The following is a 26,749-nucleotide window of genomic DNA, read 5'->3' on the forward strand; positions in this document are numbered from 1 at the left end:
ACAGCTAATCAAACCAGAACAAAATCTCATTCCTTTTCCCAAAAGGGAAGGATAAACTAAATGGCAGCAGATAAAAGCCAGATGGTGTAAAAAATAAAAACAAACAAACAAACAAAAGATGCTACAGGACACTGTTCTGGGCAGACTGGCACTTACAAGATTTTTGTTTGCACAATGAGGCACTTCAGTGAAGTTACAAGTGGAGAAAGGAGCTGTGCAGATGGTTTAGAGGGAGTTGTTACTGAAAGGCTGGGCTGAAAGTGAGAGAGAGCACATTCAAGCTTGAAAATATTTGAGGACCTAAGGGATGAGCAGTGACACTTCTGCATGTAGTAGTCAGTAGATTAGTGAAGAACTGGAAGAGTTATGATGTTGATAGACTCTGAAAGATCTTGAAAATAAGAACAGTAGGTTTTGTGATGCAGCAGCCATTATTACAAAGATGGTCATAAGAAGTGACCTCTTACAGGAGTGCTATGAAGAGAGGCAAATGAAGTAGTTTATATTTGCCAAGTTGGAAAAGGATGTGATAGTGAGATTAGAAAGTTGAATTCTGCATTTCTGTAAGATACTGAAGATTAATAATTGGCACAATACCAATCAAGCCAGATCAGTGACCCTTAAGATGGTTCTTAATCCAAAATAATGTACTGATAATTGGTCTGAGGGGCTAGCAAATGAGTGATAAATAGTGTGGGGGTTTTGTTGGTTGGTGGGGAAGGAGAAATGTTCTATTCTTACATGAATGGGAAGAGACACATGGAAATACTTAGTTTAGGTGGGAGGAGCTGTAGGCCAGTACATAAAGCTAATATTTAAATTAATGTCTGCAGATACAGTTCGCTTGCCCAAGAAAAAAAAGTGTAGCAAAGGGCATAATCCTTTAACAGCCTCATGAAAGCTCTAGGGAAATGAGGATCCTTCCAAGACTGTAATAAAAATGTTAGAGAAGTGGTTGGAAGAATCTGTGATGGTTTGCTGCTTAGACTAAAGGCAAGGGCAAGATGACTGTCATAGCTGATTGTGTCAAAGAAGGGTGGGAGGAAATTATTTGTTGGGAGGGATCATCAGATGCTTAGCCTAGGAAAGGTTAATTATACACTTAAAGAAAAATATTGTGCTACTGTATGGGAAGGACCAGAGTTAGAAAAAGGCATAATTACCCAACTGTTGCCTGAAATTCCCAATTTCAAACTAGTCTGTTCTATGATTTAAAAGGAAGATGGTGCAGTTGTAATATCAGGAATATTAGACTAGTTTGAAGTCAGCCTTGTTTGAAATCAAAATTTTTCCAGTGTGCAAAAACGAGCCTTACATAGAAATTCTTATAACACTGCCAAGCCTTTATCCGAGAAGAGCAGTGCTCACTGCTGAGGGAAGCCTGCAGTGGCAGTTTCCTCACAGGAACTCCAGAGAAGCTCTACAGCAAAGTCATAGTAAGTGCATATAGCCCCAAGGACCACCAGCTGGACCTCAAGGCGTGTATATTAGATTGAAGATTTATGCTATTTTCATTTCAAAAATTGAATTCTTGAGTGAAGAGAACCAATGAAAAATGAAGAAGTTAGGGAAGAGAAATCAAGGTTAGAAACAGAAGGATTGAAAGTGGTCTTGGGAGCATGGAACCTTCTAGTTCTCGTCCTTTTGCAGTGTACAAAGTACTTGATGAAGTGCAAAGAAAGTTTGGGAATCTTTACAATTAGTAAAGTACTAATTAGGCCAGTAACCACACTGCTCTAAGTGGCATGATGAGAATGTCTTCTGTTGTAAGTTTTCTAGTATTTTACTTTGAAGTGAGTCTAAGTGGTATGGAGGGAAGGCTACTGAAGAAGTCATTAACTAAGTTAAACTTCACATTTTCATCTTAAAATGACCAAATGGACATTGGAAATCTTTGGTATTTTAATAGAACCAAAGCCAGTGTATGCACAAGGAGGTCAGCCAGATGTGGATTTACCAGTCAGTCCATCTGATGGTCCTTTACCCAATTCAACCCATGAAGATGGAATGCTTCGGTAATGTATCTCTGAACTCTATTTGAACCTGCCTGGTCCTTAAGCAAACCAAAATTTTGTCCAGGGTGGTCAGTAACTTCTATCTGTGCTCTGATATCATGTCCAGTATCCTGTCCTGACCCTTCTGTTTACAAATGATTAAGACGTGAGATTTATTCCTGAGCCTTGTTGGCACTTACACTGTGTAATATACCATTTTAAAATCTATTAATTTCTATGGAAATTAGTCCTTAGAATAATCAACAGGTGAAAAGGATTTGCTGGGTTTGTCTCTCCCTGGGCACTCTCACTCCTCCTTTCCTGTCTCCATCTCCAAAGAGAGGAAAGTTACTGTAGTATATTCTTTACCTTTCATAGTGATTGGAGAGCAGTGAATAAAGGTTACTGCAGAAATGTGCCATGTCCCAGCATGGAAATAAGTCTACTTCAGCTGGGATCTCCTTTATGGACATTAGTGTACATGAGAATTGATTCTAGTTTGGTTTGACCGCAAATTCATTTTGATCTCTTCAGAGCCAAAATAGATCTGTATGCCAGCACAGCTCTTTAAAAGGAAGAATGTTTTTGGAAGAGAGTGTCAGTGTCTCACATAAACACTGAGTGTAAGACAAACAAGGCATACTAAACATGTACATGCAGGTGGGTTTTTAGAGTGCTGCTAGTGAGCATGTTGTAATGCTGCAGCTGATAAGCAGTTAAGGGTATGTATAGCAAAATAGCCACTAATTGACTAACAAGCAGATTATTTCTTTGCATGTTTCAAATTTACCAGGATGTTTTATGCTGTTACACAAGTAAGTAGGATATTTTCTAAATTTCTAGGCCAAGCATGAAACTGGTAAAATTCAGAAAAGGAGATAGTGTGGGCTTGCGACTAGCAGGTGGCAATGATGTTGGCATATTTGTAGCTGGTGTTCTGGAAGACAGCCCTGCAGCAAAAGAAGGATTAGAGGAAGGAGACCAGATTCTCAGGGTATGTCAAAACTGTTAACATTACAAATATTTTGTTGTGCCAAAGTAGATTTTCTTTCTGTAGGATTGAGTATTTTGCCCTTCTAGTTCATACGCAGTTTATTCCATGTGTATTTATTAGATAACTTACTAGGAGAAAAATCTCTTTTTACTGTACTGTTGCTAGAAGTTTAGTAAGGTTTTTACATTAAATGTTGTAGACAAATTCAGTTGATAAAGTTGTTTGATTTCATGCTGGGTGACTAAGTTGTCAGAGTGCTTTGTGGGCTACTGATATATATATATATACTGATATATATAGGTGTTCCATAATGGGTATAACATGAACAGCTACCTAGTATGCTGGAAACTGTGCTTTTATGGAGAAATAAAGTGTGACTATTTAGAGGTACAAGATGCATTTTGAAATACATGCACTTGGTATGTATGAAATTGAGTAAGAAAAAAATCATAGCAATAGATTCAGATTTTCTATTGTATAATTATATCTCTGTAATAATGTCATATGCTAAATCAAACTGATTGCTTCATTGATACCAGGTAAATAATGTAGATTTCACAAATATCATCAGAGAAGAAGCTGTCCTTTTTTTGCTTGATCTTCCTAAAGGCGAAGAAGTAACCATTTTGGCACAGAAGAAAAAAGACGGTAAATATTTGTGTATTGGAAGTGATGTAGTAGATTGCTTAGAACAGCATTAGAGTCCAGTGAACAACAACTAACTGCTGGCTTGCAGGAAATTGGCACTTTACACTATTGAGTCCTTTTGGCTTTGGGGTAGGTGGCCACTACAAATGGAATAGAGACTGATGGTGTGCCAGTATGCACACACACACACCCCCTAAACGAGCAAACAAAATCCAAAAAAAAAAAAATCCTCTTCAGAAATAACCCCTATCACCTAAGTAATGTCTTGGCATTATCCTTAGAGGAAGTAGAAGAGTCAGTTGTAGTGATGCCATTGAAAATGAGTGATTATGCTGATGTGTTTGTACATACAAACTTCTCCCAAGATTAATTCCTCCTGGGGCAAATGAAGTAAGCTCGCACTAGGCTCAAATTTTTGACTATAGAAGTTGAATTTATGTTAGGAGAGTTTACTATAAATAGTTACGCTGCTTAAAATAGATCATCTGTGAGACATTAAGGCTTCTTGAAGTAATGTACGTTTAGAACAAGGAGAATTAAGGTGAGGCATTGCTTTGTGTAATTCTTGTGAGCATTATAACATCACTTGAAGTAATGTAACACTTGATATTTTGGGGGTTTTTTTCCTTCTTTCAGTTTATCGTCGCATTGTTGAGTCTGATGTAGGGGATTCTTTCTATATCAGAACTCATTTTGAATATGAGAAGGAATCTCCTTATGGACTAAGTTTCAATAAAGGTGAAGTGTTCCGGGTGGTGGACACTCTGTACAATGGCAAACTGGGCTCTTGGCTGGCCATTCGAATTGGGAAGAATCATAAGGAAGTGGAAAGAGGTATCATACCTAACAAAAACAGGTACGATTCTGCAGTAGTTGAATTGCTGGGTCAAACCCACAGTTTTAAATGCTGTATAATGAATGACTGGACTTCCTTTCAGATTTATAAAATTGGTTCAGTTAGAAAAAGCGACAAATTGTAAAACATACTGAATTAAAATATCTGTGGATTTGCTTTTGACTTTGCACAGTCCTTGAATAAAGTTTCTTGTCAATACAAGAGACAAGGATATAATAAGTTTTAAAAATGTGATACCAGGCTTAGTAGTTGTCTTGTAGTTCATAATACAACAAAATCTTGGCTCAGCCAGTGGCAGAGATTTTTTGAGAGCATAAGCTTGTTAGTCAGGCATTACTTCAGAAGCTGACTTCTTGGTAACTGGGATTTGTTGTCACCTCAGAGCTGAGCAGCTGGCTAGTGTACAGTACACACTTCCAAAGACAGCAGGAGGAGATCGAGCAGACTTTTGGAGATTCCGAGGCTTACGAAGCTCAAAAAGAAATCTCCGGAAAAGTAGAGAAGATCTTTCTGCCCAACCTGTTCAGACGAAGTTTCCTGCCTATGAAAGAGTTGTTCTTCGGGAAGGTATGGCTGTACTCTTAACTGCACATTACAGGTTTGTGTGGTTTGATTTGGAAAAGCCAATGTAGTTAAGCATATCTTGCATTTGGTTTAAGCAAACAATATATATTGACTTTTCTTTTTCCTTCAATTCTAGCTGGGTTTCTCAGACCTGTAACCATTTTTGGTCCAATAGCTGATGTTGCACGGGAGAAACTTGCTAGAGAAGAACCAGATATCTTTCAAATTGCAAGTAAGTGTGAGATCAGGTTTTTCTGCAGTTAGGAAATAGGGTTTTTTTGGTTAAATTGTTTCCACATTATTTCTTTAGTTAGCGTATTTAACAAGACGTTGACAATGTAAAGGAACAGACTAAATGTAAATGCTTGTATTACAGTGCTACTGATAAATCTCTGAAGAAATATTAGTTCTATTTATAGCTCCTCAAATTTCATTTAAATTCTGTACCTTATCCTGTTTCTAAGTGCTTTTGTAAAGTTATGATTTTTATGGCCATAATGGTGGGTAGACTTTGATATATGATGTGTAATCAGAAGTGTCTTCAAGCTGAATTGACAGCTTGAGCTATGAAATGGTTTGTTTTATCTTAATAAGGGAATGTAGAATATGTTGTAAATTTACAGCAGATTTTTACTGTGTCCTCTTTACCAGAAAGTGAACCAAGAGATGCTGGTACTGACCAACGTAGTTCTGGCATTATTCGTCTCCACACTATAAAGCAGATAATCGATAGAGTAAGTCTTCTACTGTCACTGGACTTGTAACACAAGAAAAGTAAAACTGATAACATGAGGTAGTGTCAGGTGTTTTAAATGTAGAATGGTAACTTACTGTGTTTGCTTTAAAAATACCTTTCTCATCACTCTGTTGGTTAGTAAGAGAAACCCCACCACCCTTCTTCTCCATATTAATAACTTCAGCCTGGATGTACTTCTAGGCCTTGTTCCAGAGGCTGTTGTCCTCTCTCCATTAAGGCTCTTTTAAGCTGTTTCCTCTTTCATTTAAAGCCATGGTGTGACATTATAGCTAGAGATGGTTACTTTGTGTGGAGTTGTCTGTTGCTGTACCTGGGTGTACAAATAGATCACTTGACATAATTCTTTCATGTGAGGACTAGGAAAAGGTTCTTCCACCTCCCTTCCTTAATATACTTAAAACCTCTACTGTTAGTGCATTATATGAGGCTTACCTGTTTATTTCTTTACTTAAAAATAAACTGGAAGAGTTTCAGATGCTGAAGTATGAGAGGGGAAAAAAGCTATTATAGCAGCAAAGTCAGTATGCTTCATGCTGTGTGCTTGATTGCATTGAATGAAAGCTGGCCAAGTTCTGCATTCGCAGTGTTGGGGATTTTTTGGTAAAAAGGAAGATAAAAGTTTGTAATGTCTTGTGTTTCAGTTTTTGGTTTTATCCTATTTACAGAATGCTGACAGGGAACTGCTTATTTCAGCATCTGCTTACTTTGAGGAAAATTTTAAAAAAATATAATTAAATGTAAAAAATCTTAGAGTTATACAGTGGTCCTACAGTTGAAAATGTATATGCCTATTTAGGCTGGTATTGGAATTGGTTTGGTTTTTATTAAAATAGGAGAGGGATTTATGTCAATACTTTGAAACAATGAATTCTGTAAAAGTAATACAAAATCAGTTTGTGAAGTATGTTTGAAAATTTTCATGTAGGACACAAATGATTCACTTTCTTGCCTCTGTCCTTTTTGTCTACAGGACAAACATGCTTTATTAGATGTCACTCCCAATGCAGTGGACCGTCTGAATTATGCCCAGTGGTATCCAATTGTAGTGTTCCTAAATCCTGATTCTAAGCAGGGAGTAAAGACCATGAGAATGAGGTTGTGCCCAGAATCACGAAAAAGTGCCAGAAAGCTGTATGAAAGAGCTCACAAGCTCCGCAAAAATAATCACCATCTCTTCACAAGTAAGTAATTAGACAGACTGGATTAGACTTTCTGACAGAGAAGGGGAGGCAAGATGAGAAAAGCTTCTACCTCCAGAATTTTCTGCAAATGGAGCAGGTCAAGCAGTGATGGACTTGTTCAGGCTTCCCCATTCAATAACCAGTAGTTAATTGGTGTGTGCATCATTTGCACATGACTGCACAAATGTGAAGCAATCTGAAACATCAAAATGACATTTCTAATAGATCTTGTGGCTTTGCAGGATCATCAGCCAGAATCAAAACTTGAATAAATAGGAAAATGATGTAACTTTATTGTTTTAGTCTGGCTAAACTCAGGCCTCTCTTTATTCTAAGCTACTGTTAATTTAGCATTTCCTGTGCTAATTTCCATGTCCCAAACCACATCAGGCCTTAAGGTTGCTTGGATACTAATGTTTACATTACTATTGAAATCTCATAGTTTTAACCTACCAGTTTATATTGCTGTTATTACTCATGGTATAGTAGTATAGTATAGTATAGTAGTATAGTATAGTACAGTAGTATTCCTGTAGTTCTGCAGAAATCATAAATCAAACTAATCTGCTGTACTTCTAGCTACCATTAACTTGAATTCAATGAATGAAGGATGGTATGGAGCTCTTAAGGAAGCAATTCAGCAACAACAGAACCAGCTAGTGTGGGTTTCAGAAGGAAAGGTAAGAAATAATGTTTGGGGGGAAATGGCAAAACAGTGTTCATGAGAGGTTTTCTGTGAAGATCTAAAGCAGTAATGCCTCCTGGCTGTGTGAGCTGCTTAAAGCTGATTTCTCTCTACATTAGAGCACTTACTCTGTTAATGAGAGCTGTACATTTGTCCTTATGCATGTAGCAGTGTAGTAGGGGAGCATTTCCTCACTGGCATTGTTAACTGGAGGATATATTAATGCTGTGAAGATTTTGCAGGGATTGGATGGGTTTTCGTCAAAGAACATCTGGGAATTTCACTGCATGGGTACTCGGGGCTAGGATTGCCTGATGATGGAATGAGTTTTTCATTATTATAAAATCAAGTGGCATATTCATGTTCTTTCTAAGAACAGTTGTGAGAAAACACATGTGAAACCACAAGTTAGTATTCTATGTTCCCCACTAAAACTCCACTTGCCTTCTTGAGCTGCATGTTACTCTATGCACATTAGATCCATCCTCTTGAAGAACTATTATCAAGTCTCGCGCCAACTAAAAGTAAGCAAATGATGGATCAGCTATTGCTATGGGTTTCTTAATTAGATCTGGATTAGACCCTAGCTCCTTATATGTACCTGCAAAGTGATGATTCCGAAAGCATAATACCATTTTAAAGTGCAGTTCTGTATTTTTGCAAGCACTTTGGTCTCTGTGGACACTGCACTGTCCCTTGCTCCCTTACACTGACAGTCATCTGGTCCCTTAGTAAAATGATTCAAAGAGCTAGGCTGCAGATAAGTCTTTTAGGTCTAAGCTTAACATATTCAATGATGGAAACCTGATTTCTTGTCCCCTGTGATGATGATAATAATACTGGATTTGATAAAACTCCCACATTCTACATTGCAAGAGAAGGGTGTTCTTTAAAAGGTATTTCAATAAACGTGTACCCTAATTTTGTTTGCCACAGGCAGATGGTGCTACAAGTGATGATCTTGATTTACACGATGACCGCCTTTCTTACCTCTCCGCTCCCGGCAGTGAGTATTCCATGTACAGCACAGACAGCAGACACACATCTGACTATGAAGACACGGACACAGAAGGGGGTGCTTACACTGATCAAGAACTGGATGAAACTCTGAATGATGAGGTTGGGACTCCTCCTGAATCTGCTATTACACGCTCCTCTGAACCTGTTAGAGAGGATTCTTCTGGAATGCATCATGAGACGCAGACTTACCCTCCTTATGCATCTCAAGCTCAGCCACAGCCAAATCTCAGAATAGACTCTTCAGGATTTAAAGCAACTACTACTCAGCCGGTAAGAAAGTCATTTTATACACTGACCACTGTACACTGACTTTAGGTTGCAAGTTCTCTTGAATAAGAAATGTCCATTTATATTCTGCTTACCAGTGTTGTGTATGCATACAAGAATCTGTCAGCAGCAACAGTACTTTACAGTGAATTGGAGAATCACCTTGCCCTGCCTGTTTTAGTGACTCATTGACAGGAGGGGGATTGAAGTACCATTCTACTTTGATTAAATGTTTTGCTTTTATAATCCTCAACCTAATGAATTTCTGGAAGTGCTAGTGCATGATACTATCAGTACATTTCATTCTACATCTAGCTGCATTGGTCAGAGCATCACTTAAATTATTTTAATATAAATCAAAAAGTCATACATTGATTCAATAGCAGTATATTTAAAATATTTTAAACACTTCACAGAAAGCAGAAGCCTCACCTGCAGTCCCTTACCTTTCCCCGTCGCCTGAATCAAACCCTGCAACCTCATCAGCCTCTGCAGTAAATGCTAATGTAAACCTAAGTAATGTCAGACTGGAGGAGCCTACTGCTGCTCCTTACAACTCTTACCAACCACAAGCGGGCCCCTTAAGAGCACCGAGTACTGAGGGAGCTCATGTAGTACTAAGAGACCAAGAGCCATCATCCTTACCGCCGCATATAGATCCAGCAAAGGTACCTGTGCCACATTGTTGTGCTGATTTCCTGCTATACATCAAGCTAGCATATGATCTTTGTTTTGCCCTTATTTGAAGAATTCCTTCTAATTTTTTGTTCATCTAAGAGAATCATGCAGGTTACAAAAACCAGTTCATCTGAATTGCTAAGCATCATTTAATGTTTTGTGTGCATGGCTTCAAACTCTGTCCTTTTCACTTCTCAAACACCTGACTTTTTAAAAAAGGCTGCATTCTGTGTTTTGATTTTACTTTACATGTGACTTCCTTAGACTGTCAACGTTCTCCTGTTAATGAGGCCTCGACAAAAATCTTTTTTCCCTAAAATTTAAATCGTGCCATATCGTTGATCGTGAGGTTGAGTACTATTTGTTGAGTGACTTTATATACTTCTTCAGCAATGCTAGAACTATCCTAGTGTATTTATATATTTCACTTCCACTCTTTCCACATTCTGAAAAACAGTGTGTGCACCTCTCTGACCACCAAACCCCAGACATGAGGCTATTACCTTGGTCTTTCTCTTTAATCTACTCTTCTAATCTAGGCTTCTTAAAAATATGACTAAAAGGTATCTCTTGAATCACCAAGTTCAGCTTCCTCTGGTTGCAAACCATCTGCATCAAATTACTCTGCTTTTAAACAAAATTAAAGCAAATATTTAAAACTTGTTTGTTTCAAATACTACCTTTCAACTGCAGCTGAAGTTACTCTTCATTTTAGCTGAGAAGTCTCTCTCTCTAACAGGTGTACCGGAAGGATCCATACATTAATGAAGAAGCATCCAGACAAAGCTATGTCTTAAAACAGCCAGCAATTAATCACCCAGTACAGAGACAGGAAAGAGACCCAAATCTGATCTATGAATCCCAGGCTCAATATGCAGAAAAACAACCGAGTAGGGATTATGAACAGTCAACATATAGGTATGACTCTACAAACTATGTAGATCAATTTTCTCGTGGTTATGACCCTCGCCTACATTATGATGACCGTGTGCCTCCCTATGAGGATCACTGGACATATTATGAGGACAAGCAGCCCTATAACCAAACAAGAACAGCTTATGAAAACCAGCCTCCTAGGGATCTCGATTCCAGACAAAATCTAGAAGAGAGCACAGAGCGCAGCTATTACCCAGCACAACCTCGTTTTGAAGAGCCCCCTGCAATGAGCTACGACAGCAGACCTCGCTACGAGCATGCACCCAAAAACTTCAGCTTGCCACAAGTGCGATACGAGGATCAACACACGGTTGGATACGACACCCACGGTCGATACAAACCAGAAGCTCAGCCATACCAGTCAGCCATATCTCGGTCTCCTGAACCCAAGCAGTACTTTGATCCACACATAAGAGGCTATGAACAAGGACCTCCTCAAGCTTATAGTGCTAAAGCTGGACAGTATGAGCCTTCTCATAGCACTTCAGGTGTTTCTCTTCCTCCTCCCCCTTCATCACAAACCAAACCAGAAGTTTTGCCTTCTAACAGTAAACCACTGCCTACACCACCATCCCTAGCTGAGGAAGAAGAAGATCCAGCCATGAAACCACAGTCTGTGCGAAGTAGGGTTAAGATATTTGAAAGGAGAAGATCCCCATCTTTAGAAAAAATGAAGGATACAAGTGATACATCAGCTGTCAAGGTAAGTCATTTAAGTTTTTTAGTTCCTGCTTTTTTGCTAATGAGACTGCACTGCAAGAAGTAAAATATTGTCTCAGAAACAAAGCTTTACTGCTTGTGAAATATTGCCTTTTAACAACCTAAATGGGGTATGTTTTAAAAGCAGAACCTGAACACTTCTTGTGAAAACACTGCCAGGGGTCTTGCTATACTGGAAACTCCTCTGATTCTTCTTTTGCTAGTAGTTGTTTTTTCTTTTGGAGAAAGGGAAGTTCTTAGTTTTCTTAATCATAAAGTGCTTTATCTTTCTAAATGTTAGAATTTAAGAGAATATGCTGTGTTTTTCTTTACAGCCTCCAGAACTAGCACCTAAGCCTGCACTCACAAGTGTGAGTGGTCCAAAACCAACTACTCAAAGCCAGTATGAGCATGAGAAAACAACCTACAGGTAGATGCACAACTGATAAAATTTAGTTTTCAATATGAGTTTAGAATATTTAAAAACATATCTTAGTGCTTCAAATTGGAAACTGCAGAGGAGTCAGTGTATGTCAGTATGGTTTGTGTATCAATAGTAAAGCCGGGCATGAAGTCAGTTCTCATGGGTGTGACTGCTGGGAGGTGGGGGAAAGATACTTAGTTTCTTCCTCAAAAATGCTGAGAAATCATTGTATCTCTGTTCTACTATCTTCTATCTTTAATTGAGCTAATTAGAAAGCAAAACAAAAGGGAAAAGGTAAGATATAAGGGAAATAAGGATTTTCTTTCCTTATGGTATGCCAGAACTTCTAATTTCCTTCCAATATAGGTAAAAAGGCAAGGTATGCAATTAAAAGAATTACATATTCATTGCTTCATTACTAGCTAGGTTAAAAAATAGAATTGTAATTTGGGCATTTACGCTGGTTCAACTGGGCAAGGCAACTGTATATTATTCTTCTTGGTTAGGGCCCCAGAACCACAGAGACCTCAAGTGAAGCCACCTGAAGATATTGTGCGTTCCAATCATTATGATCCTGAGGAAGATGAGGAGTATTACCGGAAGCAGCTCTCCTACTTCGATCGCAGGAGTTTTGAAAATAAGCCATCGGCGCAGGTTGCTGCCAGCCATCATTCTGAGCCCACCAAACCAATACATTCACAGAATCAGCTGAATTTCAGCAATTATTCTAAGTAAGTTTGGGTTCTTTGGTTTTTAAATTTGAAAAAGGGGGGGTGCATCTAAGACTAAAACTGAAATTCTGCCTGTGTTCAATGAAGTCAGGGACTTGTGGTACTGAAATGAAATTTGGTATTCATGAAGTCCCGAGTTTCTGTTTAGGTGTAGCCTTACTTTAAAAACACATACCTCTATAACTTCTAATTTTGGTAAATTAATCACTTTTGCAGGTATCAGGACCTTCAACATGTTACTTTTACTTATTGCTTAACTAGCATACAATCATAGAATTGTTTAGGTTGGAAGAGACCACTAAGATCAAGTCCAACCATAATCTAGCACTGCCAAGGCCTACAACTTGTGTCAGTCCCTAAGTGCCACATCCACACATCTCTTCACCTCCAGGGCGACTCCACGACTTCCCTGGGCAGCCTGTTTCAATGTCTGATAGCCCTTTCAGTGAAGAAATATTTCCCAATATCTGACCTAAACTCCTCCAGCACAATTTGAGGTCACTTCCTCTTGTCCTGTCACTTCTTACCTGGGAGAAGAGGCTGAATCCTACCTGGCTATGATCTTCTTTTAGTGAGCTGTAGACTGATAATGTCTGTCCTGAGCCTCCTCCAGGCTGAGCTCCCCAAGCTCCCTCAGCTGCAACTCACATGATTTGTGCTCTCCAGACCCTTCCCCAGCCCTGTTGCCCTTTTCTGGACCTGCTCAATGTCCTCCTTGCTGTGAGAGGCCCAGAGCTGGACACAGCACTCAAGGTGTGGCCTCAGCAGTGGCCAGCACAGGGGGATGGTCACTGCATGGATCCAGCTGGACACACCACGGCTGGTCCAGGCCAGGTGCCTTTGGCCTTCTTTGCTACCTGGGCACACCTGGCTCATGTTCAGCTGCTGTTGACCAGCACCCCCAGGGCCTTTTGCAGCTTTCCAGCCCCTCTGCCCCAGCCTGTGGCAGTGCAGGGGTTGGTGTGAGCCAAGGGCAGGACCCAGTGCTGAACCTCACACAGTTGGCCTCAGCCACTGATCCAGCCTGTCCAGACCCCTCTGCAGAGCTTTCCTACCCTCCAGCAAATCAACGCTCCTTAATTTGGAGTCACCTGTGAACTTACTGGGGGAGTGCTCTCAATCCCCTCATCAAGATTATTGATTGTGTTCTGTTTATTATCATAAGCAGGACATAATAAAGCATTTTCTTAGTCTAGTAGTAGTGCTTACGCATCCTTCAAAACAAAGGTTTTGATTTATTCCAGTTCTGAATGCATTTGTTCTTGTGCATGTTAGCCATGTTTGACATTAGGAAACTGAGCCTTTAGGGAATATTGCTGAGGCCAGAATTTAATCTGTTGATGGAAACATCTGTTTCCTGTATTGTTTTGTTTCCTTGAATTGGAACATTTCTATACAGAAATTGTGTGAAAGATCATACACAGATTTTGCTCAGGTAAAGAGCTGGCTATTTTGGAGGATAGTATTCAAACTTTGAATACTCTCCACAGTTAATTAAACCTTTAAATTTGTTTTTAAATTATTTTTTTTTTGAAACAACAAGTTTTATTTTGAAATAACAAGATGTTTGTAGATGTTACTGTGGAAAGCCACCTTGGCTTGCTGCATGCAGCCTGAAAACTGGGTGGTTTTGAGGGCTTTGGTTGTATTCCTGCTTGAAACATGGACTATTCAGGTCAAGCTGAAAATATGGCAGCCTTAATGTAAATGAGATCTTTAGAATGATAGCTGTAGTTTTATAATGTTGAGTGTATGTGCAAGGTATCTTCCATGTACTTGATACACCATGTTCCAGTGCTTGTCTTAAAGGATTTGAGCTGGGACTTGGGAATCCAGTTATTATTTGTTTGGTCATTGTCTGTGATCTTCCACTGTCTTTGTGACCTGAGAATGTTGGAATGCTCCAAAAAGCTTGATAGGTTTTAAAGGTTTCACTTTTTTCCCCCCTAATGATGTGTATATTTGGTGTCTGTAACCAGTCCCAATTCTCAGGCAAGGATGCTTCTTATCCTTCCTTTTCATTTGCCCAGTGTCTTCTGGTGGAAAGATGAGAGCTTAGCTGTTCTGCTCTCTGGGCATCATAGGCACAGACCTAAGAAAGCTGTCCTGACTGGCCTCATAGCAGTAATTTTCAAAATTCCACTCTCACATAAAAAACCCAGTGTTACCCACAGATGATCCATTTTGGTGTTGCCATTGAAAATGGAAGTCACGCTTTGGGAGAAGTGTTGTGAGCATTCATCAAGTAATTGTGAGGACTGTAAAATTTTTCAGGTGGAGAGTGTCAAAAGCTTTCATTATACATTTGTTATTCTTCAGTGTTGTCATGGTGGAATGCATGAGAGACAAACACAACCACTGAATTTTTGGTGCAGGACAGCTCATGGTTGTGAGAGGTTCTTCTATATTTCTACCTACTGCTTCTGTATGCAGTGTCACTTGTATTCTTTGGCTGCTCGCTTGTGGTTTTGTTTTGATCATGAGTTAGTGTATAACTTCAGGGCTTGTATGTATGGGAAGGTGACCTCTTACTGCCACAGAGGAGTAAGATAATACTGGTTTTAAGGCTGACAATTTCATGTATCATGTGGGACAAACATGTGTTGTGTTTTTGCTTTGTGAAAGAATGTAACCCTTAACAGGAAAGGCCAGACATGGGAAAGAAAATTTACCCAGGGTAGTCCAGTGCAAATAGACAAATACTAAAATATTAATGTAAGTGGAAAGAGATAAACAAGAATGCTGCTCAGTTGGACAGTACTGCCTCTAGTACACTGCAGTGTCCTTGTGTGGAAACAAACCCACTGCTATCTTGAGAAAGCGTTCATGTTTAGGACTTTCCTTTAACCAGCTTCCATGTTGTTCCTGTTACTTGCTCAGTATTAATCTTTTTTCCCAGTGAATTTATATGGTAATTGCTATTCTGTGAATAACTCTTCTAAAAATAAACAGGACTAAATTTGGATTATACAGGAACTGTTGATTATGCAATCTCTTTCTTCTGAATAATCCATATAATGTATTCTGGGTACAGAGGACAGATTTTATTTATTCATGAGCAATAGCTACAACTTTCTTAATGTTAAATATTAATGTGAAACATCAAATTATGTAAAGTTCTTTGCCACTGAGTAAAGATGGTGACAATCCATATTTTTCCTACTACAAATTATTTTACTGTTTTATTTTGTTTGGGGTTTATTTTCATAATTTAAGAAATTCATGCCATTGCTAAAGCTGCTTTGTAGGGATAATGCCACATCTTCATGTTACAGTTGTCAGGAACTGGAGAATAAGGGGTAGTTTCTCTTGCTGTGAGAAAATAGTAGAACCTGTAAATGGGTGTGTTTCAGTGGATCTAGTTGAAGCAATTTGAGGCAGATATCCCCATGGCTGAGAGTAGTGGATTTGTTGCTGCTTGGATCAATGGAGTTACCTGCTTTAGCTGCTTGACATGCTGCAGAGTCAGGTAACTTTGTGAATGTCTGTTCTGAGCAGGGTTAAGAGTGCTCACACAAGCAGCTGCAGCCTCAGCTGGGGAGGCAGTGAGGAGCAGCATCCAGACTCCTGAGTGTCTGTTAGCTGGAGTCTATTGAGCACCAGCAAAGCAGTTGCTGTTGCACCCGTAGGCTTATAACCTGGGTCCCACTGGTTCATTCTAGGGGTTTATTTCTGCTCCCTTTCAAATTAAAGTAGTAAATTTGTAATGAGGGTGAAGTGGGGGATAGGTTAGAAAGCAGCCTATCTATAATTTGGGAAATTTTGATTATACCCTTAGGAGCTGTAAGGGATCACTTTGGCTGCATACAGGTTCTGAGCAGTGGGGATGGGATAATGTCTGACACTTGGTCAGGAGCCTGTGACAGAATGTGCTTCATACTAAACACAACTTTGGTTCTCCTCCCTTCATCAAAAGGTGTACTACCCTTCCCCATTTGTCTGTCCCCTGGGACACTGATATGCACTTCTGATCAGTGTGGAGTGTGTTGGGCTTTTTCTGTGGGCTTTTGCAGGGCTGCCCTCCCCTGGTTGCTGTCTCCCTCTGGGAAGCAATGATTTCAGGTGGGCACTTTCCTGAGAGAGCAGCTATTAACCCACCTGGAGAAAAGGCAACAGGGAGTGGGCATGCAGCAATGACTCCTGTTGCTGGATAAATGGCTTTAGATAAAATCAGTGGGAATGGAAGCTTTGAGATAGATCTAAAATAATCTCTTTTTTACAACTCTGGTTTTAGAGGTATGTTTATATAAATGCTGTTTAGATCACTGATCTTCTCATTCATGTGATGATCAAGCAGACTTTCAAAAGTTTCCAGCCTTTTTATAGTTTCATAGCATACTTACTCCTCTAAAGTGCCAAGATGGTTGGTGTCTAGAATTGTTGCTTGTTAAATATTTGTGACCATATAGAAAGTGAAGGAATGAGGGAAAGCTGTCTTCATGTACATGTATTTTCTTGCTACATGTAAGCAAGGTAAGTTAAAAATCTAGGGAAGTCATCAGTATACTTACGGTTCTGTCTCTCCTAGTATTTGGAAACAGATCTAAGATGTCCTTTTAGATATTGTTGCACACAACCAGAAACATTTTATGGTGTGGGCTCTCTACTGGATGAGCTGATAGTGCTGGAGAAACAGTTGCTGTGAATGTACCCTCCGTACATGATCTGCAGTACAGTACAACCCTACTGTCAGTCTGTCAGTGTTATGACTGAAGAAGTTGTTTCAAAGTGGATTATGTTGAGAGGTTGTTCATTTCTTTCAATGTATTGAATAATTTTGTTTGTACAGATTGTAACAAATGGCTCAGTGTAATCTCATTCTTACTTTTAATACCTGCCAATACAAGATCTTGACTACCTTCTAATTCACTGACCCAATCTCATATTGAATATAGTATGTGATCATTGTAAACATGCGTATGGTAAAGGTTTTGTCAGAAATATCTCTGTGAATAGTGTCTCTGTTTCAACAACCTTGTCATATGACAGCTGCTAGGACTAACATAAAAAAGCGTGAAGAAATAATATGCTCAAGATAGAATGACTATTTTCTTTCATTCTTCTATTGCTGTTTGCTTTGCCATCACCTAGATTTCTTGGCTCTTACACTAGCTATGACTACTTGAAAAGGAACATCAAGTGGTAAGACTGTTGTTGATGTGAGGATGTTTTCAGGTGTCCTCTCACTGTTACATTTCATCACAGGCATTATGTGCACTTAAAATTTGAAACACACAAATTCTGGAAGTGCAATAAGTACTATTGCGGTCCAAAATTACAAAGGTGTTTGTGAAATCAATCATTTTCTGAAGTAAACCTGTGGATAAATATTTCTAGCATAAGAAAAATGCTTTGAAAATAAGAATTTTAAAGTTACACATACTATGCACATAAAGCTAGTGAAGCTTAAGCTGATTACATTTCTAATTAAGATGGCATTGTTCAAATACTAGGTGTATTTAAAGAAGTTATACTAGAATCCATTGTCCTTTTGGCTAATTATGCTTTTCAAAAAAAAACCTAAAAAAGTGGGTTTACTTTTTTTTTACAAGACCCATGAAATTAGAGAACGTTCTTTTATTGAAATTACTCCAAATGAAGTTGAAAAATTAATAAAATTAATAGGCAGTTATGCAAATACACCTGAAATGTCATCTGCCTTTTGTTTGCCTTGGTTTGTGTTACTAATCTTCTAAAGGTCAATGTTGTCTGAATCTCTTGTGCTTATCAATAAATGTTTTTATACTTGAGACAGGCTATTCAAGAAAATAATGTTTTGATGTTTATAGGAAGAGATGGAAATCAGGTGATCATAGAAGACAAAAAATAGCAGTGAATGCAGGAGCTGTGAGGTAACCAAACAGTCAAATGTTTGTTTTTCAATTCTGTTTCAACAGGGGGAAACCAACTGATACTGAATCACTGGATAGACCTGTTGGTGAAAAACGCTATGAGCCAATCCCTCAAGTTACAACTCCTCCTCCTGCTCCTTCAGTCCAGTACACACAACCACAGTCAATTAACAGTCCTGTCCTGTCTCTCCCAGCACACCACAAGCCTGCACTTTCTGAAGGTGAGCAGTTACAAAGCTGACCTTTGTGAGAACAGCTATTGCTTGTCAGGTGCTTATGGGGTGGCTTCAGCACATCTACATGGGTAACTATGTTGTTCTCTAACTGAAATGTGGAATAATTAGTATTGAAAATAGTTTTTATTGTAGTGAGATTGAATTTTATGAAATTATTTTGTAATTCTCTCTGAAACCAGGTAGCTTCCAGGTATTAGTAATACCTGTAACTGTCGCGCTTGTCTTGCCAAAGATGAAGTAAAACTCTCTGTGCTTTGGACCAGAATTCTTCTGACATGAGTAATAGCTGTAGGCTTCTAAAAACAAAAGAAAAAGTTGTTTTCACTTGCACATTGAGGGGATTACCCAGTTCAGTTAATTTTCTGGTTTGTTCAGCTACACAATGGTATTTCAGTACTGCTTTTCTGGAGGTTTGATCATGATATAAATTAGTCTAACCTTTTCATTGAAAGGTCATACCATTGTCTCTAACATTTATAATGAAGTGTTAGATAACTTGCCCATATCTTATGGGCAATCTCTCAATTGCAAAATTGGGATTACAAAATTGCAAAATTACTGCAAAATGCAGTAAAAGGAGAGATGATCTAAGAGAGCTAAGCTGAAGCTGTATATATTTTATACTGATGATTAAGAATTGACTAAAATGTGTTCACGTGCCTCAATGTGCGTGACCAGACATTTTTGGTGGTTTCTGACAAGTTTGGGTATTTTCATTTTCATTGCAGTTAACTCTGTGTCTGATCCTCCTCCACCTCAGAACAAGTCAGCAATTTTCAGATCCTCTAGAGAGGACACTGTGCAGTCCACTTTTTACCCTCAGAAAAGCTTCCCTGACAAAGGCCCTGTTAATGGAACTGAGCAGATTCAGAAAACAGTCACTCCTTCCTACAACCGCTTCTCAACCAAACCTTACACCAGTGCTGCACGGCCCTTTGAGCGCAAGTTTGAAAGTCCGAAATTCAACCACAACCTCTTGCCAAATGAAGCTCAGCATAAACCAGAGTTGCCATCAAAATCTTCAAATTCTCCTCAACCAATTTTGAAAGCACACAGCTCATCGCAGCCTCCTGACTTTGAGAGTGGAACAGACACCTATGCTGTACAGGTCGACAAGCCTAAATATCAACCAAATAACGTTAATGCTGTGCCTAAAGCCATTCCTGTAAGGTAAGCTGCTGCTGCTTCCCTTTCCACTTGTACATCTACAGGTCATCTGAAAATGAAAAATAAAGCTTTTTTTTAATTCTTCTTCCAATTTCTGTAGGTATTATAGTTGAAAGATTGTTGCTATTATTCTAAATTCTGCCAAAGGATAGATACTTAAAATGTGTTTGATGTGCCTGTACTGTCTTGCATTCTGTTACTAGGAAGTGGCATGGCTTTACTTCCTATTTCTCATACTAAATTATAAATTTTTTGGTAGATAGTAATAATTTGTCCTCACAATTCTTTCCAGAAGATGGAATTAATTTCTAAATATAGCTATTGCAGCAAATTGTATTCGTTTTGTGCTTAGAGAGGCCTCGTGGGACATGTGAATAAGGGATACTTTAAAAATACTTGTGAAAAGAGAAAGTAACTTTTGCAGTTTCATATTGGTGCTCTTTACTGTGAGACAAACCAGCAGCTGCTTATTTGCAGCTCATGCTTGCACGATATGCTTTAACGTGTAAGATCTACGTCAAGAGTAACAGATACTGTTACAATCTTAAGCTATTTGCTTTTGCAGAACGGTGTTTTAGTGATATTTTATTTCAACATAATAATAATGCGTGAACCTTAAGACTTAAAATTTTGCTGTTTGTCTTATATGTTCTTAAGCACCTGAGAAATGTTTTATGCTAGGTAGTTCTGTAGACTGCTACATTTTGGAGTTACTGGCTCTTTGAGTGAAATTCTTTTGAAACTGTTCTGAAAACTTCATCAAGGTATCTTGAAGTTACAAGTTTCTTTTTAGTTATAGCCTGGCACCCTGGAAAAATGTGTGTAATTTTTTTTTCTTGCAAGCTTTGTTTTCCATATATATGTATGTAAAAAGGTTCACTATCACTTGAATAAGAATTAGTAATTCTTCTGGTAAAAGAGTCAGAATGGAGTTTTGGGACAAAAAATAAACTTTCCATTGCATTCACTTTTATGAAGCTGAATGTGTAGCTGGGGTAAGGTTTTTCTGTATAATGCCAGAAGCAGGCAGTTGGAAACAAGATTCAAGTGGTCTGAATTCTTGCTTTAACTACTTGCTGAATGCTTTCAGTTGGTGAGAGTTGGTGGGGTTTTTTTTTGTTGTGTTGTTTTGTTTTTTGGGGGGGGTTTCTTTCTTTGTTTTGGGGTTCTTTTTGGGTGGAGTTGGGCTTTTTGCCACAGAGTTTCAGGAGGAAATACTGATAAAACTGCTAGGCTTTCTGTCTTTTCAGCCCTACAGCACTTGAGGATGAGGAGGAGGAAGATGGACACACTGTTGTAGCCACAGCAAGAGGTGTATTTAACAGCAATGGTGGTGTATTGAGCTCCATAGAGACTGGAGTTAGTATTATTATACCACAAGGAGCCATTCCAGAGGGAATAGAGCAAGAAATATATTTCAAAGTCTGCAGAGACAACAGTATACTTCCACCTTTGGATAAAGAGAAAGGTAACAGCTGGAACTGTACACTGTTCTGCTACTTAATACAATTATTTTCTATCAAGAACAAAACAGAATATGAAAGTAACCTTGATATGCTCCAGTAGTTTTCATTTTGAGATTGTAGTGTGTTCTACTGAAAAGTCACTTGAGTGAGAAACACTCTTGTGCTTTTCTTTACTGAGAGGTCTAAACATTTGTATTTTTCTCTAAATTGAGTTACTGAGTAGTTCTGCAGTGTAATTGTGTAATACTTTGAATGTATGTCACAAAAAGTCAGATTTTTTTCCTTCTCTTAACTCTAGGTGAAACACTTCTTAGCCCCTTGGTAATGTGTGGGCCTCATGGACTAAAATTCCTGAAGCCAGTGGAGCTGCGCCTGCCACACTGTGCGTCTATGACCCCTGATGGTTGGTCTTTTGCTCTAAAATCCTCCGATTCCTCGTCGGGTATGCTGTCCTCCCTCTGTCCTTTTGGGGCTTTTGGGTGCTATCGTATAATTTAAGATATTTTGGCTAAAGGTGATGCTGTGTAATATAAAAACTCAATCATTGTATTTGTGTCAAACTCTTCCATTTCACTTTCATTACAAATGTCTTTCTTACATTTACTCATGGTGCAAATTCATAGCTAGAACCATGATAGCAGAAAAAGAGTAATATCTCTAGTCTATTAAATATTACCGTATTTTTCTATTCTGTCTTCTTTCTTGAGGACTGCTACAGCTGAATACACTTGAAATGATAGTCGCACTAAAACTGAGAGGAAATGAATATGTACCTCTGATTGGCCTTTGTAACATAACTGGTGTTTGTCTGTTGCTTAATTAACCATATAGGACTCTGGCAAATCTTAACAATCTGCATGCTCATAAATCATGATTTAACGCTTGTTAACTGTTTCCATGTGTGCAAGTTGATGCTAACAATTGGGTCATTTAAGAAAACTATAGTGTTCAGTAAAAGCATTTACAATTTATTCTAATGTAGCTGGTTTTTCCAAAAGACTTTTCTTGCTTGCTCCTACCTATCTCTCCTCTACTGCCTTTATCCAGAAGTCTCTGGTTGATAGTAAAAGTTGCAACTAGGTTGCAATTTTATTTACCTGTTCATTTTTACCTCACTGTGGCTTTCTGGGATGAGGGAGAGAATGTATTGGCTGAAATTGTCAGCAAGGAGCCTAATTGAGAATTCTGGGCAAGTTTCAAGCAATTTCATGAAACGGCTGTGAGGTTACAGAGATTTAAAAAGGAATGTTTGCACATCTGGGGAAAAAGTCTTAAGGTTTTATTCAGCTACTTTCAAAATTTATGGTGAAAGATTCAAGCCATTAATGTGCACATGTGATCTGAGTACTGAGTGAAAAATGTATTTCTGTATACAGCATTTAAGCCACCATGTATGCATATCTTCTCTCACCAATGTATCTATCACTGTCAACACCAAAGCACTGATGCTTTGAAAAATTAAAGCATCAATCCCCTTCATGGGGAATCAATAATCTAGAGGTATTAATGGCAATAATTTTTAGTTGTTTTTTATAAGCTATTCTATGCATGTGTTGCATGCATCTATTTAACAATGTGTGTATACATGGCAGTGTTAAAACACGGGCTCAGAAACTATAGGGTCCCAAAAGATACGACAACTATGTACAAAACCAACACAGCACTTCCTTTGTAACTAATAGCACCTGTTCATGAACTTACTTGAAGTGAAGGGAGAGGACTCAAATGATCTAAACAATAACTGAAGTTACTGAGACATTTTCCTCCCTTTCCAAAGTGGGATGTGTGTGTGCGCGCATGTGTGGGTGAAAGCAAGAGCGTGTATATTTAAACCCTAACACTTTCTGTACTGTAAATATAACACCACATTCTGTTAATCTGAAATGGGATGTATATCATAACATTGCTCTTTTGAGACAAACTTAAAAATTAGGCAATTCTGTCTTATGATATGTAAGTAGACCATACTGTGTCTTAAATAAATTATTGTTTTCTCTCTTTCTAAATTAGTTGGTTATGGGACTCTGATTCTTGGGGTGGCTTTATTATAACAATTTATACAATTCTGGGGTTTTTCTCTCTTCAGTCGTCTGCTCTACCTCATCTTTTCTCAATGTATCCATGTTCTGTCCTAAAAGTGACATTCATTTGCACTTACTAACATCTTTTCTGCCACATTTAAGCCTCATACATTGGTATTTTACTCTTCAACCCCTGCAAAAGCTTAACTGATTCTGGTATTAAAGCTGACTGGGAAAAAAAGTTGCCTTTTATGGCCATACTGATTAGAACGTAAAAAATACTGAGTGATATCTTTATTTTCCTTTTCAAAGCAGTTGTATGGGAAAATATGGGAAAAACATCCTGTATCTTTACAATGTATTTAGAAGGAAAGGTTGGAAACAAGTCTGCCTGTCTCATGTGCAAGACTAGGACCCGACCGTCTTACAGTTTTGTTCTACTCTTTTAATACATTTGGTCATATGAGTTTGGAATGGAATTTCCTGAATCTGTAAAAGGAAAAAATTCTCCAGCATTATTGAGGTTTTTGACGGAAATAAGCAGTCTCAGCTGCTTGCAGTAAATGTTTGTTTTCTTTGACTATACACCAGCCACTTCTATTCTTTGTCGCTACGTTAGATGTTGCCATCTCTCAGTGCATTGTGTACTTCATTTTGTTTTCATGAGTTCAAGAAAACTACATGGAATTTGTATCATTCTCACTTAATACTGAGGTGTCAGATGTTTGCTCAGGTGTGTGACTGGATTCTTTATCTTGTTACCCGTTTCTCCTCAAGGCAGACTTATTTGGCAAAGCTATTTAATGTCATTTATCTGAAAGACTTAGGAGAACTTCAGTGCATTTTTCACTTTCTACCATAGTGGGATGATCACACCTTTTGTGTAGTGGCAACACTTGGTAGTGATTTTAGGTGTGTAAATGAAGAATACTGTCTCCACTTAAGAGACAATTGACTGTGCAGAGGGAATTAAACCTTTGATCTGGTGAGACAGCAGCTGATGACATTCTGTTGTAACAGATTGCTACCCAGAACCTTTGACCATGAGTAGATAAGATTTGTTGTAAAGATTTTTATGTACCAGTTAACTGGAATACCTTTTAGTATTTCAGGCTTTTAAACACATATACTGGATGTAGCTGCAAAATGACTACAATCCTGTCTACAATTATTTTCATCATAGAAAATAAAACTACCAATGTGTCATAGTGCTTAGTTACAACATGACTTCTGATTTGCCTCATCTGTGCTCAGAACTGTTCCAAGACACTTCAAATGCATCTTACCCACATTAGCTTCTAAATTTTTTTTTTTTTTTTTTTTTGGTCAATGGCAGTTTAGGAAGGAGCCAGTGACCACCTGATTCACTGTTAACAAGTCTCAAATGGGAAGCGCTATGTTGGTGCTGTAGAGTAGTATGAGTTATATTTACCAGTTCCTGAGTGCCACAGCATCTGTTTTGAATAACTGACCTATCCTGTGTTATATTAAAATGAAGGGGTATTTTTTTATTAATAACATGCAAACTGCAGGGTTTTTTAAACCATCAAACAAAACAGCAACAAAGAAAAAGCAAAAAAAAAAAAAAACAAAAGAGGTGTAGCTTCAGAACTTAAAAGCTCCTGTCCAAAAGCTTGGTTGTTTCAAGATGTACACTGTGTGACAGCAGATACTAAACACCAGCATTGTGTTTTCCTCCCACAGGTGACCCCAAAACCTGGCAGAACAAGTCTCTTCCTGGGGATCCAAACTATCTTGTTGGAGCAAACTGTGTCTCAGTCCTAATTGACCACTTCTAAATATTAAGTTAGCTGACTGAGTAAATAATATGAAACTGAGATGGACCTTACATATAAACTGAAACACTCTATCAAGTATTAACTGTTCTATAAGTGATAATGGATCTTAGTGTTTAAGCATCTTGCTTTAACTAACAATGAATTAGCAAGTACATTCTTTGAACCATGGTCACAATACATGCCACAAGCAGGGAGTGTATGGGGGAACAAGGGTTTTGCAGGTCCTGTATGCTTTGGTTTGGTTGTTCTTGTGTTGGGTTGGTTTTTTTTGTTTTGTTTTTGGGTTTTTTTGTTCATTTGTTTTTTGGGGGGTTTTGTTTTTGGTTTTTTTTCTGTTAAATGACTAGTATTTTGCCGTTATCTGAAAGTACCAATGAAACTATACACAGAGGAACTAACTTTATTTCATACTTCAGTGTTGAAAACACAGATTTTGGCCTGCGTTTTTGTGACTGTGTGTTTTTAACTCACAAGACTACCTTTTGGTCTCTGTTTTTTAAATTACTTTTGGTGTACATGTCCAATGAAATGGCAGTCAGCTTAGGGTAGCACAGTTCAGATGTTTTCCTCTGCTGGGAGGTAATGCAAACACATCTACTTGCTGTATCTGGAAACATTGTCCTGAGAACAAGGGGGAGGGGGAAAAGCATGTGGGATGACTATGGTTCAGATGCCTCTGTGGATTTGTAAATTAACCACATTATTACAGACCTATTAACCAGCAGGGATGCCTTACCCTCATGTTTTTAATAGTCTTAGCTCTCATAGTTCTCTGTATTAAGTTTGTATGGCTTTTGTGCTTACTTAGATATTATTATATCATGAGAGACTGGGGGGGGGTGGGGAACAACAACAAAAAATTGTGAGTTTGGTTTCAAGAACGAGCATTGTTTGTGTTCATCAGCCAGAAGAGAACCAGAAGAAAATGATGGTATGTTTTCTGCTATGCATTTGAAAATTTATAGATGTTATAGACCGCTTGTATATAATGCGTGCATACCACTTTTGTTTTTGGTTTGTAAATTAACTTTTATAAGCTTTACCTTTTTATATATATAAATATATATAAAAACAAACAAAGTTTCTTAAGGATATCTTTGTATTCTCATACCTTTTGAGCCTTGAACTTTGACATCTGCAGCAATAAAGCAGCATTTCTACAATATACGAACGAGGACATTTTTTAAAAATGCACAAAGTTGTTACCTTTTAAAGTGCTGCATTTAAAGAATATAACTCGGAATTCTCTACTTTGATTAAATTCTTGAAAAGTATCCCTACTGTAATTTGTCATAAGGATGCTGTACTATGTGCCCTGAAATGTATTTTTTTACTAATAGACAATTTATTACGGCACAATGGCACTACTACTGTTTAGATAATATACCACTGCATTCTGTTAATGAGTTATTAGCTATTCAGGTGTGGCTGATTTTTTTTCTCTGCAGTTATTAAAATTACACGTTTCTAAATATACAGAATAAAACTGTTTTTAAAATAATAAAGATGATTGTAGTATCTTATTGTTTCTGAAATGCATTTATGTGTACATAACACAATTCTGATTTTATTTTTTCTATGTAAGTAGAGATCTGGATCTGCCATATGTTCATACGTGTAGCCAGAACTCCATTGTGTGGAGTCAGTTGGAGCTGTGTACAGCAGGGCTTCTGAAATGATGAACTCCAGTGTGGATCCATTGGAATTTCTCAGTACAAGAGTAGGAGTGGTAGACTTCCCTCTTGGCTCATTACGCTATGCTAGTTTACCTGTG

At 38.2% G+C, this 26,749-nt stretch overlaps 1 protein-coding gene across 9 annotated transcripts in view; it reads left to right on the forward strand.

Moving 5' to 3' along the window:
- The window catches only part of TJP1 (tight junction protein 1), a 159,291-nt gene extending 132,811 nt beyond the window's left edge, over window positions 1–26,480 (forward strand). For 5 of the 9 annotated variants that reach the window (XM_088062906.1, XM_014251226.2, XM_014251227.2 and 2 more), the window contains 19 exons: window positions 1,910–2,015; window positions 2,838–2,988; window positions 3,528–3,636; window positions 4,273–4,492; window positions 4,875–5,059; window positions 5,193–5,288; window positions 5,708–5,790; window positions 6,784–6,994; window positions 7,574–7,674; window positions 8,616–8,969; window positions 9,383–9,634; window positions 10,384–11,283; window positions 11,615–11,709; window positions 12,210–12,434; window positions 18,332–18,507; window positions 19,251–19,692; window positions 20,940–21,157; window positions 21,454–21,597; window positions 24,881–26,480. In XM_088062906.1, coding sequence (XP_087919032.1) covers window positions 1,910–2,015; window positions 2,838–2,988; window positions 3,528–3,636; window positions 4,273–4,492; window positions 4,875–5,059; window positions 5,193–5,288; window positions 5,708–5,790; window positions 6,784–6,994; window positions 7,574–7,674; window positions 8,616–8,969; window positions 9,383–9,634; window positions 10,384–11,283; window positions 11,615–11,709; window positions 12,210–12,434; window positions 18,332–18,507; window positions 19,251–19,692; window positions 20,940–21,157; window positions 21,454–21,597; window positions 24,881–24,975 — 4,163 coding nt within the window. In that variant the 3' untranslated portion in view covers window positions 24,976–26,480. The remainder of the gene's footprint in view (window positions 1–1,909; window positions 2,016–2,837; window positions 2,989–3,527; window positions 3,637–4,272; window positions 4,493–4,874; window positions 5,060–5,192; window positions 5,289–5,707; window positions 5,791–6,783; window positions 6,995–7,573; window positions 7,675–8,615; window positions 8,970–9,382; window positions 9,635–10,383; window positions 11,284–11,614; window positions 11,710–12,209; window positions 12,435–18,331; window positions 18,508–19,250; window positions 19,693–20,939; window positions 21,158–21,453; window positions 21,598–24,880) is intronic. The other 4 variants (XM_088062907.1, XM_088062908.1, XM_088062911.1 and 1 more) reach the window with 4 other exon arrangements.
- Window positions 26,481–26,749: the final 269 nt, after the last annotated feature.

Source organism: Pseudopodoces humilis, chromosome 16 (genome assembly GCF_049639895.1).
Source record: "Pseudopodoces humilis isolate 2021_Gansu_Grassland_sample_001 chromosome 16, ASM4963989v1, whole genome shotgun sequence".
NCBI classification, from domain to species: domain Eukaryota; kingdom Metazoa; phylum Chordata; class Aves; order Passeriformes; family Paridae; genus Pseudopodoces; species Pseudopodoces humilis.